Below are 20,051 nucleotides of genomic sequence, written 5' to 3'. Positions count from 1 at the left end.
TGAACGATGACCCCAAAACCAAAGGGTGGTGAGAGTCCTCAGCACTCAGATGTTGCCAGCGGGTAAAGAAACATACGCTCTTTACAAACAGCTCAGGCAAGTCAGCTTTTGGGTGAAATTTGAGGATGGACCTAAAATGTGCACGTAACTTTAAGGAGTAAATCTAATTTGAGCATAACTGAATATTGGAACGCAAATGCTTTAATGTTCAATGTTTTAGTTTTTTTCACATAGCACCCAGTTGTCAACGTTGGGTGATGAAGAGAATTTCAGCTTTCATTGCCAGCGGCCACCGAACTAATTTAGTGTTTTAAATGACAACAACAAAAGTTTAAATTATGTACAGAAACTTTTTGGACTTGCAAATGTTTACAAGTGGAATGTGAATACCCTGTGTTGCAAATGCTTTAATTTACGACATTTGCTTTTTTTTTTCCCCCTCAGCCTAATACTGTTAGCTAATGCTAATTCATGCTAACCGTTTGTCTACCTTTTATATTTGACACAACATTGCCTTGCCCGCTGCCTGCGGTTATTTGGCTGGGGGATTCGCTTCCAAGTCCTTTGTTGAAGGGTTGTGTGCTATAAATGCAAGTAATCAGTGTCCTACATTGATGAGATGTACTCCAACCTGCCTTTCAAATCCACATTTCTGGCCAGCTAATCCAACGTCTGGAGGCTTGTCTGTCTGCATTCCCTCCCTAATTCTCAACCCAAAGCCCCTGATAAAATCCCTTGTGTGTTTCCTTGTGGGTAATCATTGCCCGTAGGTGTGGCGCTGTCTGGGATTACAGCTAAATCAGGAACTCCAGTCCAGTCTTTTGAATAGGGTTTGAGGTTGGCTGTCACTTTTTCACTGTATCATAGATTGTATCTCAAAAGGCTTATTATTCAAGCCTGCTACAGGACGAACAACTGAAGAATGCTTGGGATGAAGTGGGTCCTTGTGTTGTATGTGCCCGCCCCAGGAGTCTGAGCTGGTGGTTTTACAATGAGGCCTCAAGGGTGTCAAGCGCAAACATTATCTGCTTACCTGGGCCTCCTCACTCTCACCTGGCCAATCTCTTTATGCGCCAGATGTACAAAACCCCATACATAAACTTTTAAGATGCCAGATAAAACAGTAAATGTAAAGTCCAGACACCACCACCACCCTGGTCTTATGAAACCTTTTACTGATACTCACTTAGTGGTTTGGTCACGCAACTCCTCCACTTTCTAGAGGTTTCTACGCAAGAGGCGGCAACTTGACCCCGCAAGAGTGCTGTCCGTGCCTCTTGGCCCGTGGAATAGTGCAGGGAATGACGTCATAAATGCAGGGATTTTATGTTCCCAAGAATAAGAGCTGCATGGCTAGTTAAAAATCACAACTGCTCTTGGAGCCATCAAGGCTAGAGTAAATCTCCCAACACTGATTGGTTCGAAAGCACTCCAACATTTCTCTGAGTTGGACTGCACCAACATCATCTGGTGTTAGAAGAGCAAGATAGTCCAGTTCTGAGCCAATCATCTGAAGGAAAGGCTCGGGTTTACTTGGAAAATCAGACAGGGAGACGAGAGGATGTCAAAGTGAAAATAAATCCAATTATTATTCTGAGGTATTTCAGTGTGGTTTGTTCAGTTGTTCACAGGATTACGTGAAAAAAAAACATGCAACTGATTTCCACCACAGACCAAGGAAGAACCTTCTGAAATTTACTGTCATAAAAAAACTGGATAAACATAGGATGATAAAATTTGCCCCTGTGCCAAAATGAAAATGTTTGCAGCAGTACAACTAACCTTAATATTTGCCTCTTTATGGACATTAACTCAAAATAGTGTCTGTACTTTCCACTTTGTTGTTTGTCTGCTTGCAATGGACATGAACTGAAAACTTGGCCCCTAAGTGTGTGTGACGTCCTTCCCCGAGATGGAAGGAAAGAAAAATGTTGAAGTAAGTTTAATCTGATTTACTGATCTGGAAATAGTAACATGTTAGACTGGTCATTACAAGAAAAAACAACTACTAATTAACATATTAGTGGCCTTACTGGCACCACGGTAGTATTAAGGTGTAGGAAACGCTTAGAGTTGTTGTTAAGCTAGAAGATCTTGTCAATGCTCTGAGGATGATTAGTCAAATATCTTTCTGAATCATCAGAATTCCATAAATATCAGGATTGATCGGCCTTTCCAGGAAAGACAAAAAGAATGTCACCTTGCGAGTGAAATTCCAACCAGATGTTAAGCTGCTACTGTCTCCCATAATATTAGTCTGCTCCGATTTAATTATATAACTATCACACAAGTTCGTGCATGTGTGTGTGTTTTGACGGTACTTGCTTTGAGCGCTCTCATTAAAGGGCAAATGTATTTCTGCTGATAGTTTAAGTCATTTGTTTCCGCGAAAGGGTGGAAAAAAACCCCATCGCACTGGAAAAACAACTTTTACATTCCAAAGTCGAGGCTCTGACTGAAGTTATTTGCGGTTGTCATACCTATGTCCAATTTGTAGTAAATTGAGCATTTCCAAAATATGCAGCGTATTTATTTTTTGTAATTGAATCCCATTCTTTTGGGGGACAAAGATTTGCCTCTGTTTTGAATACGTCAAATAGTGTTACAAATTAAAAATATGACCTTTGCTTAACCACAAGCCACACACAGATACCTAATAAATTCCACCTACTGATAGTTGCCTCAAAAACGTTGACAGTAAACATTTGTATGAGTTATCCATGGTGTACTTGGGTGCATGGGTGTCTGTCACCAATTTTACTAGAATAACATTAGAAAATATGGCATATCTAATATATAATGTGTGTTAAAAAATAAATTTGTACAAGACGAGGCTGTAGTTGTACACTAAGGTCATAATATTGCAGGGACAAGTAATTCTGAAGTTGCAATTTCAGAAGAAACAAGTAGTTATTTTACAGGAAAAATACAATAATGTGAGGTTTAACTGGTTCCTACTCCTTTTTAGACTAGCAATAGGCCTACACCGTTGGACATTTATATTTTGGGTTTTCTTTATTGTTGTCCTGTTTTTTTTTGTACTGTTTGTTTGAAACGAACTTCAATTAATTTGTCAGTCAATCAACCATCTATCCATTGTCCGTGCCACTGTGCTGGCACCTAGCTCCGCTCTCTTGGGGCAAGAGATAGCTTAGGTAACTACTCACCAGTTAATTGCACGGCACATACAAAAAAACAACACAAAACAAGAAAATCGCACTCAAGTACACATCTGTGGGCAGTGATTTAGAGTCTATTAACCTACCATACATGTTTTTGCAATGTGGGAGGAAACCGGAGTACCCGGAGGAAACCTGTGCAAGGACGTGGAGAACTTGCAAACCCCACACAGATGAGGCCGGATTTGAAACTCAGTCCTTGGAAATAAGAGGTATGCATGCTAACCAGTCATCAACCATGCTGCCCTCAATCAACAAATCAATCAATATTTTCAAAAATAGAATAAGCATAGAATAGAATAGCTGTAAAAGTTACAAGATTGCGAGAATACCCAAAGAATAAAACCATGAATCTGACGCAATGATTACAGATCATTTAAATAAAATTCTTACCTTTATATCCTCAAATTATTAGAGAAAATAGCTTTAATCGAAATATATATAGTATTACATGTAAGCATTGGTAACGCTTCCCTTGTGCTGTATGCCAGCCACATTGCCTCAATAACAAGGCCTCACAGTTGACGAGATGAGGTCAAAGTCATACTTCAGTGACACTTGATATTCTCCACTAACTGGAACCGTAAAATCCTCACAGCTGAAATTGTGAAAACAGCTGAAGTTGGAATGGATGCCCGCTGGAGCGTTGTGTTAAATATTCAAACAGATCCGCCGACAAACGCTTCAAGGCCTCGACGTCTCTTCCTTTGAGAGCCCCGGCCCGGTTTAGCTCACGTCTCCAGGTTCTGGTTCTCTTCAAGGTTTGCCTGCAGGCCCACCACCGGATGGTATTTACTCGCGGAGGATTTCTTCAGGTGAATATTTGCGTTTTTTTGGCCTGAAACTCTTACTTTTCTAAACGTGTCTTTGTCTTTTCGGACTTGGGACGTCCCACTGCTGCCTTTAGAGGAAACGGTCTGACCTCTGAACAGTTGTGCCTGCCGCTGGCACAGACCAATTTTACTGAGGAGGATGAACACATCCCCTCTGAAAGCTTTAGTGAAGATGGCGTACAGAAACGGGTTGGCACACGAGTTGAGTGGGTAAAAGAGCACCAACAATATCTTGGAGTTGGAGACTGTGATGAGTGGCTGGTCTAACACTGCCGACATGGCATAGAAGGAAATTGGTGCCATGCAGAGAAAGTCTGTAAAGATGAGGACTGCCATGCGTTTCGCGATCTTTGTATCCTTACACCCGGAGTGGGATTCGGGATTGTGCACAGCGCAGTAGATCTTGACATAGCAAGCGCAGATTACAAGAAAGGCCAGGACATTGAGGACTAGCACAGAGATGACATAGACCAGCGCCTCGGTGGACTGGATGTCCATCGGGAGACAGATGCTAACCTTCTGGTAGCTGCTAACTCCGACTAGTGGGAGCAGCGCTAGCAGGAAGCAGAAGGTCCAGCCCCCAAGCATCACTGCAGCGGCATGGTGAAGATGCAATTTACGATCCAGCCTCATTGCAAACGTGATGGCGTACCATCTCTCCAGCGTGATCACAGTCAATGTATAGACAGACAGCTCACTTGCAAACACGGTGAAGAACCCAGCGAGTGCGCAGCCGGGGCCCATCTGCCAGTCAATGGCGTGGTTATAGTACTCAGCTCGCGTGTGGAGGTCCACTGAGGCGATGAGCAGCAGGTAAATCCCCATGCAGAGATCGGCGAAGGCCAGGTGGCACATGAGGAAACGCGACACAGAGAGCTTGTAGTGGCTGGTGAGCAGCACCGAGAGCACCACCAGGTTCCCCACAACAGCCAGCAGGCTCACAAACCACACAGACACCCTTAAGAAGGCAAAACCCATGATGTCCTCACATGGGTTGAACTCATCGGGAACTGGCCAGCACTTCACCTCCTCCCCCTCATCACACACCACATAATCATAGCGATTATCAAAGTATTGGTTGGTGTCCTCCTGGATGTTCATGAGGGTTTCTCCAAAGCCCACATCCTCATCCGGATGCCCCCCGAAGTAGGCGTGGTAGTGCAAGGTGCCGTGGAAGTCGCCTCGGTGACTGCCATCGTTTGGTTCTTCTGGGATTTCTTCCACCATACCTTGGATTGAGGGTGTGTGTAGGGACGCCACTGAACGTTTATGCTGGTTGTAGAAAGCCGTCAGGTTGCAGATCATGTACTCGAAAAAGCTGAACAAAACACAATAGGGGGTACAGTAAATGTAAAAACTTTATGGTTGTCCAATATCCAAGTCCTATATCATCAATGATCTATCCAAAGGTGCACTATTTGAGATTTTGTAAAGTCAGTGAATATTGGATCTCGTGAGTGCTCAAACCATCTCACAGGCTCAAGTCATTGTTACAACAGGTAGTACACTGATCATACAGATTAAAAAAAAAAAAAAGACTGGACACATAAGGAACTCGAGATGCGGGAGTAGATTAATGTAGGTTTGTCATGTTGCAAAAAGTTTATACCCGCCAAGAAGGTGGAAAGTACTTGATCTTGGTCGCCCACCTTTCATCCAATCTCAGATGACATTACTTTACTGTTTACTGTTACTGTTCACCCGAGTCTCTTACAAGTGTTATTTATAATGAATCAATGGTTTGCTTTTATGACAGTCATTTTAAATCTGACTTATTCTACAAAACCAAACACCAAGAGACACTAGTTATGGCAGCAGTGGTAAGACATTATTTGTAAAGCCATCAGAGATGATTTAGTTCCAAGCGAGATCCACTTTGGTACATCATCCAGATTGCACAAAAAACACACAATTTTCTGATTCTCTTGCATACAGTGAAAGCATCGCAATTCTTGCATTTGGTTTGACCCACACACAAAAACAAGGACAAAGCTCACCCTCGTTTTTTTTTTAGATTTTTGAAGCCGCAGCAGTGGCTGGGGTACGTGAGATTGGCCGTGGTGAGGTGCTTGAAGATTTTGATTGGTGGCAATTTTTTGAGGGTCCAGGCATTATGGGCCTTCAACTCTCTGAGGGACTCCATACCGCTGTTGGGCAGGGAGGTGATCCACGTCTGGGATACGTCTCTGAGGGACAGAGAAGGGAAGCAACCTTGAGCAAATATGAATGTCAAGTGACCTAAAGCAAGGTACACACATACAGTACCTCGTCAAAGATTTTTTTTTTTTTTTTTAATGTGAGACACCCCTACACATGACTCAGAAAAAAATGTTTCCTGTATTTTCTTGTTGCTCTGGCAGTGTGTGGTATACTTGTCAGATAGCTAACAGCACACCACACATCCTGTCAACCAACAATTTATATTGTTGAAGCGCCATTTTGGGTTTTCTCTCCCAAAACAGACGTCTGTCATTGTACAAAGAATGACGATTGAGACCATGCTGGTGAAAAATAAAAAGAAAAGACCTAGTTGGAGAAGATATGCTGTTACCTCATCAGGTAACTACGTTGTAGTTTCAAACTCTTCTTCTCGTTTCACATCCCAGCTGCTGGTTGTAGACCACATAAGGATTTGTGATCACAACTATTGACCACATTTAATCTGCCAGGCCTCAACCAGATAGGGTGGGGAAAAAAGAAAAAACAAATCAAGAATTGATAATTGGGCTTTTGCTGACTTTGATGGGGGGGGGGGGTTCAAATTTGGCTCAATGTATGCGTGTACCCCGCTGAAGTCACTAAATATGTCTAGTGTGAGGACCTTACAGAAGCATTGGCCCACTGATGGCGCCGGCGAAAGCTCTTTCATCCATCTTGGTCAAGTACTTATTCCTGTGAAGATCACTGTACAGGAGAACACAAGTCATCAAGTAATTTGAGTGACACTGGGCCTTATCCATGCACATTTCTCCTCTGATTTTAAATCAAACACTTCTCACTCAGTGTAAAATTAGAGAAACAACTCCGTGGCACACTACTTAAACGCACTGTACCCTCACCGCACAGCTCTCCAATCAAATCGGGATAATAAAAGTAAGGAGCTCTGTTTGTCTTGGCTGGGCTGCGCCGGGATCACTTAACACTTGAGTGCAGATCACCCGCCAACACAAACCTCGCATGTGTTAGGACACTGGCCTCTCACCGATGGCTTAATTGGGCTCTTGTGAAGTGTCTGCAGGAGTTAGAACAGAAGATTGCTTATTTAAATATCCTAAATGTGTGGGATGACAACCAACTTGCATGTTGCAGCAAAGACGCCAAAAACAAAATGCCATGATTATGTTTATGTGATTTTTGAGACGGCCACAAAGAATCCAGTGTCCCTGAATTTGTTGCAAGAAAGGAACTCTTAATGCAGACTTCCTTCAACCCAATTTGGAGGCACATTTTCCCATGAGAACATGAGCGGACTAATCAAAAGCTTGGCTAAATCCCGTTTGGAGTACATACGAGAGGATCCATTTGCAGCACAAAAATACATATGACACATGTCAGCAATAGTTTAATCCGACGAGTTGTGAGGTCTGAAAGTGCTGAGCAAAGTTGTCAGGGAAACTGGAAGAAATGTACTTAGGCGCTTGGAGGTGAGAAGTTGAACGCACGTGCCATTTTCCTACGTGTAAATATTTCCTTTCTGACTGTTGTCAGTTGAGTTTGCATTTTGACATACACTTGATCCAGCTTGGTCCCATTGAACGCATGATGTTGGATTTCCCTGAGGCCATTCCCATACAGCATCCTGCAAGACACGAATATGTTTATCAAATGAGATTGCATTGTTTGAATCACTCCCTCGTGCGCTTGCATTGCATCTGCACGTACATTTCATGGTGACGTCTCGTCTGTCTGTGCAATTTTGTGGCTTTAAAGGCCTACTTTTCCAATGAATGCAGCTCGGTGTATATAATTTATGATCCCCTGCTACCCTGACCACATGTCCATGAGTGCCTGTTGTGTTTGTGCGTTATTAGTCTTCATATTCAGAACGTTATTCAAGTGAGCTCATTCTGACCCTCTTGTAGCTTATTCAAGGGTTAGTATGTATTTTTTTATTTTATTGAAAGGCAATGTGCTCAACATTTACAATATGGACCCAATTAGATCCCGACTATTTATGGAGGAATCTCCCTCTTCTGGGTTTAGTTTTATGTTAGTGTAGTGGCTTTTAACGTTTTTATTAGCTAGCTTCTCTCGCACATGAAACACCAACGTATCTAACTGCTGCAGTGTGGCGCCAACTACTGCCTGGGAGGTCTTACTGTCAGATTTAGTTTGCCTTCATAAGCGGTGGCTGGTATCAGGAGCCTTCACGAGTGCTCGATACCTTGATATAAGGCCAGTCAGTATTCCCTCATCCTTAGTTCCAATGTATCCTGCGACATTTCCTCAATAACTGAGCACTTTACCAGTCATGGAGGTCACAAGGAAACCGAATCAAGTGTCCTGGTAAACTGAAAATAAATTCAAGTTTATTCCCAGAGGTCACTCTTGTACTTTCAAATCTTTGTTTCCAATAGGCAGGGAGTCCTCGGTTAAAGGCTGTATGTACAAACGACATTTTGAGGTTACGGTTACAACCGAAAGTACTGTTTCTCATTTGAACGTTTTCTACATTTTATTTCCAAAAGTATAATTCACCTGCCTTGACAAACAAATGAACTTTAGTGACATCCCATCTGTAGTTCATAAGGTTCAATATGATGTCGGTTGACAAGGCACATATTTTACAATTGAAAAATCCCACGGCACACCAACAAACGTAAATGTCACCAAAAATGGATCGATTTCTGTATGTACTTCCTGCCATCTAATAGAAGAGGATTTTTTTTCTGTCTGTCATTGTGCCTCACTAGCATAAATAGATGAATAAAGATACATTATTTCTTGGAAATGTTTTTTTCAGCAATTACATAAAATTGGATAACTTCCCACGGCACACCTGAAGAGCGCTCACGGCACACTAATGTACCCCAGCACACTGTTTGGGAATCACTCCTCTAAATTGCCCCTAGTTTTGATTGTGAGTGTGACTGTCTGTCTCTATGTGCCCTGCGATTGGCTGGCAACCAGTTCAGGGTGTACCCTGCCTCGTGCTTGATGACAGTTGGAATAGGCTCCAGGACTCCCGCGACCCTTGTAAGGATAAGCGGCTAAAGAAATGGACAGATGCCTCGGTTTTGCTGGGGGATGTGAGCCAGTCATTAATTTTGGATACGCTGTGGTCTGCATCGTTCTAGAAATGACAAATGACTTCAAAACATGTGGCATATTCTACAGAGTGTATAAATGTTCGGATGGTTCATGCAAATATCTCACACTGTCAGCAAATCACTGGTGATGCCAAGGAAGGAGTTAGGTGGGATAACAGTAATGTGGGGATGATCTACAATTTCCCTGCAAAGAGAAACCAAACAGAGAGAGCATTAATTGCCGTTGTAAACATATACTGTATACACTTCACTGGAAAATGGCACAGGCGCGGTCAGCGTGGAAGATTGATGTCTTCTCACTTTTTACGCTATAACTGGAAAATGAAAGTGGGTAGAGAAGTTGATTGAAGGAATGACTCAATGGCAGAAAACCACACACACTTGATGACTCACCACACTAACTACACACTAACACTAACGTGCACTCGTGACAAGTGCAAACAGCCACATAATCAGTGCTTGTGTAGTGTTTTTCTCTGTACACTTCAATCAATGCCATTTGAGAGCTCTGACGGCGGTCAAATTTCGGTTGGAAATCAAGCAAAGCGGTTGCTCGAAGCAGGAAGTCACTAATTTGTCTGCCAGTCGGGTCCAAATTGTCTTGTCACTTCGAGAGTATGTCAGACGGAAAAGGGGTGAGCCGCCATGATGAGCCTCTGAGCTACGTTGGAACTCAAGCGTCAACGTGGCTAACACCAGCACAAAACTGGGAATTGCTCTTTTGATAAAACATCACAAAATCTAAAAACATTGCACAGAAATGTTAGTAGTATCGTCGTGTAGTATTAGGATGAAGAGGCGTGTAAAGTACATGTAAAGGGTGATTACAAACTTGTCAAGTTGTGTGAGACGTTAATGAATAAATATTCAGTGTTCATAATCTAGATTAGACTATTTGAATTAAGTAGACATTTACAAAACGCGATATGCCTTTAATATATTGGATATTTATGACCTGGCAAAAATTAGGTAAACAACTTACAGGATGAAGTATTTGTCATTAGAGTGGACGTTGCTCAGGTCAGGAAGGAGGTCAAGGCCTGTATTGAAAAAACCCCTGACGGACAAGAAGAAACAAAATCAAATGTTCCTTTCAAAATTACACGCTTCCTCACATCTCAGCAATAGATTTCAAGTTATGACCTGGGGTGAAAGTAACAGTATGCAGACGTGTTTTTTTTTTTTTTTAATTGCAAATACTATATTTTTTAATTGTCAATAAAATACCCTGATCTAGTGAACAGAGTTGAACTCCACTGACATTTTCCCAAGAGGTAAAACTTTATCAGGAACAGATGCTGAAACAAATTAAAATTTCCAATAATCCGGTGTGATGGTCTGAGCCCTCCCGGTGCTGAAAAGTTGTTTAACAATATACATTGACAAGTACTCACAAGTATTTCAGGTTTGGGAGATTCTTAAAGGCTTCGGGATCAATGTAGTTTAAATTCTTTGCGTTCCTTATTTCTCTGCGAACAAAGACAATATTATGTTAAAATTCACAATACATTTGCCATGTTATCAAAGAAGATATATCATTTCCAAGTGAACCTCTTTAGATGGAATTAGTAAAATAGATGCAAATCCAGAATTGAACATGTCCTTGAAACCTGCTAGAAGAACTGAAAGGTCCAGGTCAGTGGGCAAGGGCAAGGAAATTTGGTGCTGACAGCCAAAACCAGAAGTAGGAATGAAAAAAAAAGTGCTTCATTAGTGTGTTTACTCTGGTTCACCCCAGCTTTGCAGAACAGTTGTGTTATGTCTAAGGCCAAATGTGTCTTGGCCATATTCACATCCTGGTTAACGGCCTGGCACCAAGTCGGCAGACTCACTTACTTTCTGATGTTTAAAGCAGAGGGATGAACAGTTTACGGGGAGACTTTCATTTATTTATTTATTTACGAGCTGATGAATTAAGAACTATTGCCAGTCCGGGTACTTATTTGGTTGAGTTGAATTCTTTGATTTTGCTCTGTCTGAAACCCGTGGTCTCTGCGATATTCCAAAAGATTATTCAAACTAAATGAATTTCAGTATCTAAACTTTAGCCCCAACTTAACAGTGTACAACAGTGTTGTCAACGTTTATTTTTGATGCTGCTAGTCTTGATCAGAGTCATAAATGAACTGGAGCCAATTCCTGTTGAATCCGGACAAGAAGCCGAAGAAGCCCTAAAAGGGTTGTCGGCCTAATGCAGTTTGCAACCGTGTCAGATGGATTCTTGTTTGCCCAAGTTTCTAGGGTGCATCAGCGGACTGAACCCCTTGGATGTCTTGATTTTGGTATAGTTACAGCTGATATTGACACAATGAGTAGAAGTTATTGATTGACCAGCACCTCATTTCCTCATCTATTCACTCAGCTATCCTTAGCGAGTGCCTTTTTGAATGGGTATGCCTTACATTTGTGCTTTTTTTTTTTTTAATAGTTGATGCTAAGATTTCATATTTTGCAAATGGCCACAGTGAATATTTCTACTCACTTACTAATGCTGTTAGTTTGCTTAGGGGAACCACCACTTGTTGCTTTCAGTGGTGTCGATGTCACTGATGTCAAAAGATGTGACTGACAATTAATCACCATCAAGTTCTAACCATCATTTGCACACTGGTAAAGTCGACACATTGACAAAATTGGTTCGACCCCGAATACATACGTATATAAAAATGGCCTTTTTTTTTTTTTTTTTTTTTGGACAAGCTTTCCCAAACAGCTCTAATCTGACTCAATAATGTAGTTTGAATTTGCTTTATTTGTGCTCTTTTTCCCATTTTGTTCTGCCTTTTAGACTCTTGAAGTAAAAATAAAGAACTGTCTTTCTTAAATATCAAATACCACCTTGTAGCCAATTGATGGCTGTGACCACTTCTCTTTCTGTATGTAAGAAGACACTGTATTGAGGAATTTATCTTATTTTCATCCTTGGTGCCCCCCAAATTCCCAGTATGAACTCAATGTATGCGGTCAGTATCAAGACAAGACCCCGCAATCATCAGTTTATAAGTTCGGCCTCAGATTACAGCTGCTGTTGCCCTCTCCAGGCAGCCTAAAGGCAGCAGGGCATTAATTTCCGACTGACCCTGAAGGAAACCTGAGTGAAACACTATTATCTCATGTACCGCACCAATCAGAGACAAATTGGTCCAATGCACAAAAAAATAACTTTTAAAGTTACTAACCCCGGCTTATTGGAACGATTGCCTCTGCCTGTATTTTTTTTTTATCTAGAATTAGTCTGCCAGTTAGTCACAACACCAACTCAGGCGGAGATTTCGGGGCAACGGTGCACTTGGATTCATCAATTGGTGTCACATTCAAGTGTCGCTGTTAATTGCAGTCACTGCTGCAAACTCCCACACAGCCACCGCTCATACACTAATTGACGAGTGGAAATAAATCACAATGTGTTGACAAAGTCAGGCCTTCTTGGACCAGTCCGTGGAGAGTTGGGTGTGCTGCAGGATCTTGTGTGTGGTCCACCTGGACACTTCAGACACAAATCTCCCAAGTGAGACGAGAGCTCACCTCGCACAATTTGGGTTATGGTTTATGCAAGGTCTGAATGATTTTTGATGTTGCACCAGGGGTTAACTGGCTTAGAAATTGACCCAACACATCGAGCACTATTGATCAATCATGTCATCTCAGTCACTGTGATTTGACAAGCGCATACGCACCCGCGCGCCATCGCGCTCACAAATCTTCACAGTCGAACACGAAAAATCACGCGCGTAAAATTTGTTACGAGTAGAAATACTTGGATATTGAAAAACGTCACTTACTTTGTGTAGTCTTGCGCCACTGAGCAGTTACGCACTTGTCACACACTCTCAGCGCACATGAAAAACGATCCAGTGCAGTGAACCACCGCCTGATGTCTATTTTTTTTTTTTTAACATGGGAGCTGCTGCTCAGCCTACTTCTACTTCCTAGTTTACCTGACACCGCCCCCCTCTGATCTTAAAGGGGTGCACTCATAATTACAAACAGAACACACACCCACAGCTTTACATCTGCGGGCATGACTGGGTGACCACACCTGTAACTTTATATCTGTGGGCACGACTGACCACACCCTTACATTTTTCAAATGTGAGTGACTGTCATCTACTGCCTCATTCTTGTAATAGCGCTCACAGAAGCCGCTGTTGTCAACAGTTCCTGATCAGTGGAACCCTCAACTGCACTTGTTTTTTTTTTTTTTCTCTCAGAAAATCTACAATCTCAGAGTTATAAGTATCTTGTTACCCAATCCAGCCATTAAAGCACACACTCAGAGCTAAAGCTAAACCTCAGCAAGTGGTGAAAAACGTTCGGAAACATTAATCGTGCCAGGGAGCTAACACAGTAGAAGAGTTTACTCAACCAGGATCAATAAAGCACGCGGCCTTCACTACTGGTACTCACATGTGGGTGATTTTCCTCAGGCTGTGAAATGAGTTCCTCTCAAGCCTTTGCAGGGTCACATCCACTGATATACGTCTAGAAGAAATAAACAGTTGTATGTGTGATTGAATCACAATATATTTTCAGGGTTGGTAAACTATGTGGTGGTAAAATGTGCAGCTCTTTCCCGTGTTATTTAGCCGACTGCATTTCTAAGCCTCCAAATTCAGTGGTAATTTTGCAGGCATGTGCCTCATGTATACAATACTTGGTCATCACTCATGTCACTCCAACTTGTAATTGGAAACGAGTATTATCTTAAAAAAATAAATAATTCAGCCAGGCAATTGCTCAGTGTTACGAACCATTTACTTCACAGAGTCATTGTGACCCAATCAATGGCCTGAAGTGTGTGTACAAATAAGGGTGGTCGCTACCCAGTTAAAAGTTGAAGCTCAAACACCTTCCAGGACTTTTAAGAACAATAAAACATTGATGGAATGTGGCTTAGCCAACTTATTCAACTTCACTGACAAAGAGAATTTCATAACAATACAGAAACATGTGCTGGTTATCAGACTCTAATGGTGACGAAGTTAATCTATAAATCCAACAACATTGCAGCTCTGCTTAGAATTTGTCTTTGACCGGATTCCCGTCAAAAATTGTACCATTGTTATTTTGGTACAAGCCTAGGTACCAAAATATAGGCGGAGTATTCATGTTAGGCCAATCTTGGCAGTCGTGCCAAAATCAAAACGCCTTGTTTCCAGACACAATTGCGGAAATATGAAGGTGACAAAAACTTGACCTTGATGTAATTTCACATTTGATGGGTGGGCCGGCACTCCAGAGACCCAAATGTTTGCATAAAAGCAATAAAAAAAAAAAAGATTTCCATACTATGTTCCCTTTTAAGATTGAAGACACTTCGCATGTTCTAAATAATCAGATAAAAGAAAACACATCTCACATAACAGTTTAAGTGGATTGTATATTTTACTCTACTCCTCCTACTCCTCTCCAGGGACCCCCCCCCCCAGCCTCCCCTTAAAGTTTGCCTGAAATAGGACCGTTCAAAACCTTCCTGCGGTCGAAGGAGCACTATTGGTGTTCAAGGAATGCCTTAACACTTCCAGCTGTGCAGCCAGAAGAGAGAGAAAGTCAATCGCTTCAGTGTGGGACTGAGAGGGAGGAGAAAGGGGTGAGCAAGTGTCAGGAGCAACAAGGACAGGTGGAGGACGGCAGCCCAAAAGAAACTCGCTACTCACATCATTGAGAGGTTCACCACATTGGAAAACGCATCCGATGGCACAGATGACAGATGTGAGTCAAAAAGCCATCTGCTTGAAAAAGAAAAAAATTAATTGAGTCGTCACAAAATGGAGGGAGGCAAGAAAATTGCATTGTGAGAGGGAGCGAGGTGAGCTTCGGTATTTGCAGCCTTTTTTAATGGGTTACGGAACAATTTTTGCTAGCTCAAGTGCTTTCTAAAAAATGAAATGTGGACAGATTCCTGAGACAACTGACCCTTTTCTCTGTCCCCTTTCCTAGTCCAGGAATAATTATCAAGTATTTATACATGCAGTCATATATGCATTTTCTAGTCCCTATCCTCATTCAAGTCACGGGTGAGCTGGAACCCGACTGATTTAGGGTGAGAGTCAGTGTACACCCTCGACTGGTCGCCAGCCAATCATTGGGCATGTACAGACAAACAAACTTTCGAACCTGACAGTTAAAAGTCTTCAATACACTTAAAGGTCCCATTATTTTGCCAACCTAACTTTTTGTAGTATTCAGGATGCAATATTGTCTCAATGTTTCCTTAGAAAACGTGAAATTTCAAATTTCTTTAGCTTATTTACATCACTCACTGTCCACATAATACATATGTGCTCTCTCAATTCGGTCTTCTAAACGGTCAAACAGAGGTCAGATTTGGTCGTCGCCAAATATGGACAAAGCCGATACAAACCTGGGTCAAACAGAAGTACCAGTCAGAGGGGCATCAGACACTCGTATGGCAAAGTCTTTTTTTTGACACTTTAAATGCTGTCTATCTTAGACGCTCTATGGTGCTCAAAATGTTTTTACAATTTTACACTGGTTTTACAAAGTTTATATACTTAGGAACGCTTAGCGCTCATCAATTCAAAGTGTGCAGATTTTTTTTTTGTTGACTTGGAAATCATTTGTGCATAAATTTATACGACGTCTGTGATATTGCATTTGGCGCCAACCCTGCAGAAGTGGTGCATATTTTTCTGCAGACCTCAACTGTAACCTGTCTAAGTTGATGCACGAGTGTTTGTTCATTTAAAGTTGACATTAAAATTTAAAAAAAAAACGGTCCAAAAAGAAAAGAAAACAAAACAAAACAGTTGATCTCATTGCTTGTATACAGTGGGAAACAATGGACTAATTCAGTGTAGAGAAAAGCGGACACATAATACACGATGCTTTGACAAAGTCAAACAAATACAGGGACACAGAGCAGACCTTGGCACCTCACCCCCCCTCCCTCTCGCCCTATGAATTATAACCTCCACAGCTCCACCTGGCAAAAACACCAATAAGCAGGACACAGCCCAATGATCCTCATCTCACAGACTTAAGGAGAAAATTGCGCCCTCAATTTGTCTTTTTGGATAAAAACCTGAGAAAACAAACAGGTTGGAAATTGGTTTTAAAGTTCGGGAAAAGCCACACAATTTACAGTAGTGTCAGCATCAAATTGACATCATAGTCGTGTTTACCATGGACTCTGCCTCATTTTGATGCGTAATGGGCCGCGCTGACTGGAAGCAGGGGTTAAAACATGCTATGTGGCATATTTCAACCTGCACATTTTCCACTGAGATTCATTAAAAACTCTCTTGTGTAGAAAAACTGCCTACCTTCAAAAGTTTGTGGCCTCCCGCCTGTGCAGTTGCTATTTTAAATTACAGCAGCCATATGGAATACATTCTTCCCAAATGAACAGCTCCTAAATCATTTTGACGCTACATTGACTTGTAGAAGGAGGATTTGGGTTTGTGGTTGCCAGCCAGACGCTGGGCACGCATTGAAAAACACACTTTTGCACTCATGTTCACACCTATAGGCAATTCAGTCTGTCACTGTAGACAGATACACAAATATCTGTCAAATAATTTTTCTGACAAATTAGATACTTTCTGCCAGCCTGCGGTTGGGAATCGCTGCTCTTGACAATAAAGTATATGTATTACTTTATCACTTTAGCATGTGAAATTGCGAAAAAGTCTGTAATTTCAGCCATGCTAATGATTTTTCATGTACAATAGATCATATTAAAAATATATACAGGTCTTGGATAATTGCTCCATTATTGTTGTATTTGAGAAAACAAGGCTCTGTAGATTCTCCCGTGAATTTAGCGTAAGGAAGTGTAAGTGAAAAGAGGCATGTGAAAATTACCCAGTTAAAATTTTTCACTAGCTATGTAAGGTTTGGACCTTTTTTTTTGTCCTTGAAGACTTTTCCCCTTCCCATCCACCTCAAACGTATTTTCGCAAGTCAAGAATCATTCTATGCAGATATTCACTGCTACATTTCATAGCTTCAGAGAAAAAGGGAAATTACTCATTATAATTATTCGTACTTGAATTTCGTTTTTTTTTTTAATTTTAATGTAATTTTTTTTGTTTTGCTTAGAGACTTTGTCAATAACTCTCAACAGGAACTAACTGCGAGTTGAGAAATGTGCTGTCAGAGGTAAATATTGTACAGTATTTGAGCGCAAGGCCTAGACGAGTCAAGAGTCATCCACTGCCGGCTTTTAAAGGGTTTTTATGTGTTCCTTTCCGTCCCAGTGAGACATGGAGTGAGTTTTCTTCCACTTAAAGAACCCTAAGTGTCTATGTGCCGACTCTTTCTGCCTCCCGCACGCATCTGTTTCCACGGCAATTCCTCAACTTAAAGCCAGAAAAGTAAAGCGAGAACACCCACGGATACACAAGATGGGAATGTTCAATACATTGAAATTTGAATCGTACATTGACGATATTACCATTTTTACCATTAGCCATCCACAAAAGCTCACGTGATGATATCGGCATGTCGGGACTTAATTATTAAGTCGCCGACTTTGTGGGTGATGAAAAGTAAAAAGAATTTTATGGATCAGACTCTCCTAAAAAAGAATTGAGGATAAACTATTGCATTTGTCCAGCCTTCTAAATATTAAAACACAAAAACTTACTTAAGTATAACAGTAATAAAAGGCTGATATAATTTTTTTACTCAGGGGATGTTAACTTTGTTCATTTTTATCACTCTTCTGCCTAAAATACTGTTGGTGTTACAATAAACAACAATACAATATAACGAATAAAAGAAATACTCCAGATTGTTTTATTACTTTTTAACCTTACTTTTTTTTTTTACCTTAAAGCAATTGGTGACAAAGATTTGATTTACTTATTCTTAAATGAAGTTGACCTTTTTTTTTTTTTCGATCCAGTCATGCATAAGCCAATACACAAGGTTAACTAATTTAGACAAATCTAAGTAAATATAAGTAAAGCAGCAAGTTTTCCCTATATTTGGGAAACACAGAAAGCAAACGTGTAATATCCTCTTACGTCGTAATTAGTCAGTCACAAAAGAAGAAAAAAATAGAAATAGTAGTAATAGTGTCATAGCAGTAATAATAATATATCCTGTATACAGTGAATAACTGTCCCCTTCATATGCTACACCACCACAATTTCACGTCATCCAAAAACAATACTGTCTCAAATTCAGTCATTAAAAAGACAACACTCAATTTGGATTTACCCAGTCATAGCTGTAAGCAAGTTTAGAGCACTGGTTTGGTAAACCAGGGGTTGTGGGTTCGTATCCAACTGGGGCCTCCATTCCCTGAGAAGGGTTGCGTCAGGAAGGGCATCCGGCGTAAAAATTGTGCCAAACATATATATGCGTTCATCTGAGATGACACGCATGTAATTAATTTAAAAATATGATTGTTATTGAGGTAGAGCACTTTGCACCGGTATAAAACTCAACTGTGCCAGACTGAGAGCTGTTATATAATAACTCTGGTTCAACACTAATTTGACAAGGTTAAAATGACAATTTTGCATCATCCCCCGTGCATTCTTACAACAGGTAACGTTGTAGCCAAAATGGAGAATCGACATCAGCTTACTAACTTTTAAACACTATTACAGCCAAATAGGGAGATAATGTGACTACTTGACAGATTCTTAGAGGGCCATGTGGGAGCACTTTCGGAGGAATAACCACTGCAGTCTAATGAATTTCCCAGCAAAGTGTGCTGGGGAAATCATGCTGTAGTAAAAGAGACAGTTTTTAACATTCATACATCCATAAAAAAAACCACTTGTACCGATGAAAACGTACTCACACTGACTCCGTGCTAGCAGGAAAATCGGGGATCACATCAATGTTAATACAAGTGATGGTCCGACTCTTCCACTCTGAGCAATCACATGCATTAGGACAGGAGGCAGCATTGGATGCAATACTCATGTGGAGGAAAAACAGGACACATCCAATCACTTGCATGTTGGGGTTCTTCTTTCTATTAGTCTCTCAGGTGCCTCTTGATGATCAGTAGAAAAACATGCAGGACAGCAATTGAATTGTCGCCCCAATCCTCGCAAAGAGCGCTCAGTTTTCTCTTTAGGGTCCCAGGAGGTTCTTCGTGTGAGTGTGTGAAGGTACAGGGATGCTGGAGGACTGGCAGCTGCAGCTCTTTAGTGGCTTTTGGAGGTGGGCTTCATCTTGAGGGTGGACTTAGGAGGCACTCTTGTGTTAGATTGGAGAATAACTGCCAACCCCTCACTCATTATTTTGGGTATTATGTTACATTCTACTTCGGCAAAAAAAAAAAAAAAAAAGTTACAAACAGACAATGTTGTTGGTGTATTCTGTACTCGATAATAAAGACGCATTGTATAGCCTGGTGTAGTGCTGGAGACTTTTAATAGATTCACAGAACAGATTCACCCTGTAATCTTAAAAAAACAAAGCTTTTTATTATTATCCTAACAATGATAATGATCACCCATCCATCCATTTTCTTAGCTGCTTATCCTCACGAGGGTTGTGGAAGTGCTGGAGCCTATCCCAGCTGTCAATGGGCAGGAGACAGGGTACATCCTGAACTGGTCGCCAGCCAATCACAAGGTACATAGAGACAAAAACCCCCACTCACAATCAGACCTAGGAGATATTGAGACAACAAGAGTGTCCAATCAATATTGCATGTTTTTGGGTTTTGTGGGAGGAAACCGAACGGCCCGGAGAAAACCCACGCAGGAAAGGGGAGAACATGCAAACCACACCGGCGCGTCCGGAATTGAACCCAGGACCTCAGAAATGTGAGACCA

At 41.3% G+C, this 20,051-nt stretch overlaps 1 protein-coding gene across 1 annotated transcript; it reads right to left on the bottom strand.

Annotated features, from left to right (window-relative positions):
* Positions 1-3,769: 3,769 nt before the first annotated feature.
* tshr (thyroid stimulating hormone receptor) lies at positions 3,770-19,224 on the bottom strand. Its single transcript, XM_061811919.1, has 10 exons — positions 19,064-19,224; positions 14,940-15,011; positions 13,690-13,764; positions 10,677-10,751; positions 10,265-10,339; positions 9,389-9,466; positions 7,743-7,811; positions 6,839-6,916; positions 6,010-6,198; positions 3,770-5,330 (listed from the first exon to the last, which is right to left on the bottom strand). The coding sequence occupies exons 1-10, from the start codon at positions 19,222-19,224 to the stop codon at positions 3,911-3,913; spliced, it is 2,292 nt and encodes a 763-aa protein (XP_061667903.1). The 3' UTR covers positions 3,770-3,910.
* Positions 19,225-20,051: the final 827 nt, after the last annotated feature.

Source organism: Syngnathoides biaculeatus, chromosome 23 (assembly GCF_019802595.1).
Source record: "Syngnathoides biaculeatus isolate LvHL_M chromosome 23, ASM1980259v1, whole genome shotgun sequence".
Lineage (NCBI taxonomy): Eukaryota > Metazoa > Chordata > Actinopteri > Syngnathiformes > Syngnathidae > Syngnathoides > Syngnathoides biaculeatus.
This window is presented reverse-complemented; position numbering and strand designations above follow the sequence as displayed.

Bases quoted from the DNA above. Each gene is read 5' to 3' on its own strand.
- tshr (XM_061811919.1), bottom strand. From the start codon at position 19,224: ATGCAAGTGATTGGATGTGTCCTGTTTTTCCTCCACATGAGTATTGCA. The intron at 10,340-10,676 runs GTGAGTACTTGT...CTTGTCCGTCAG, and splicing joins CTCCCAAACCTGAAATACTT to GGGTTTTTTCAATACAGGCC. The intron at 6,199-6,838 runs GTAAGGTCCTCA...TCTGTCCCTCAG, and splicing joins ATCAGTGGGCCAATGCTTCT to AGACGTATCCCAGACGTGGA.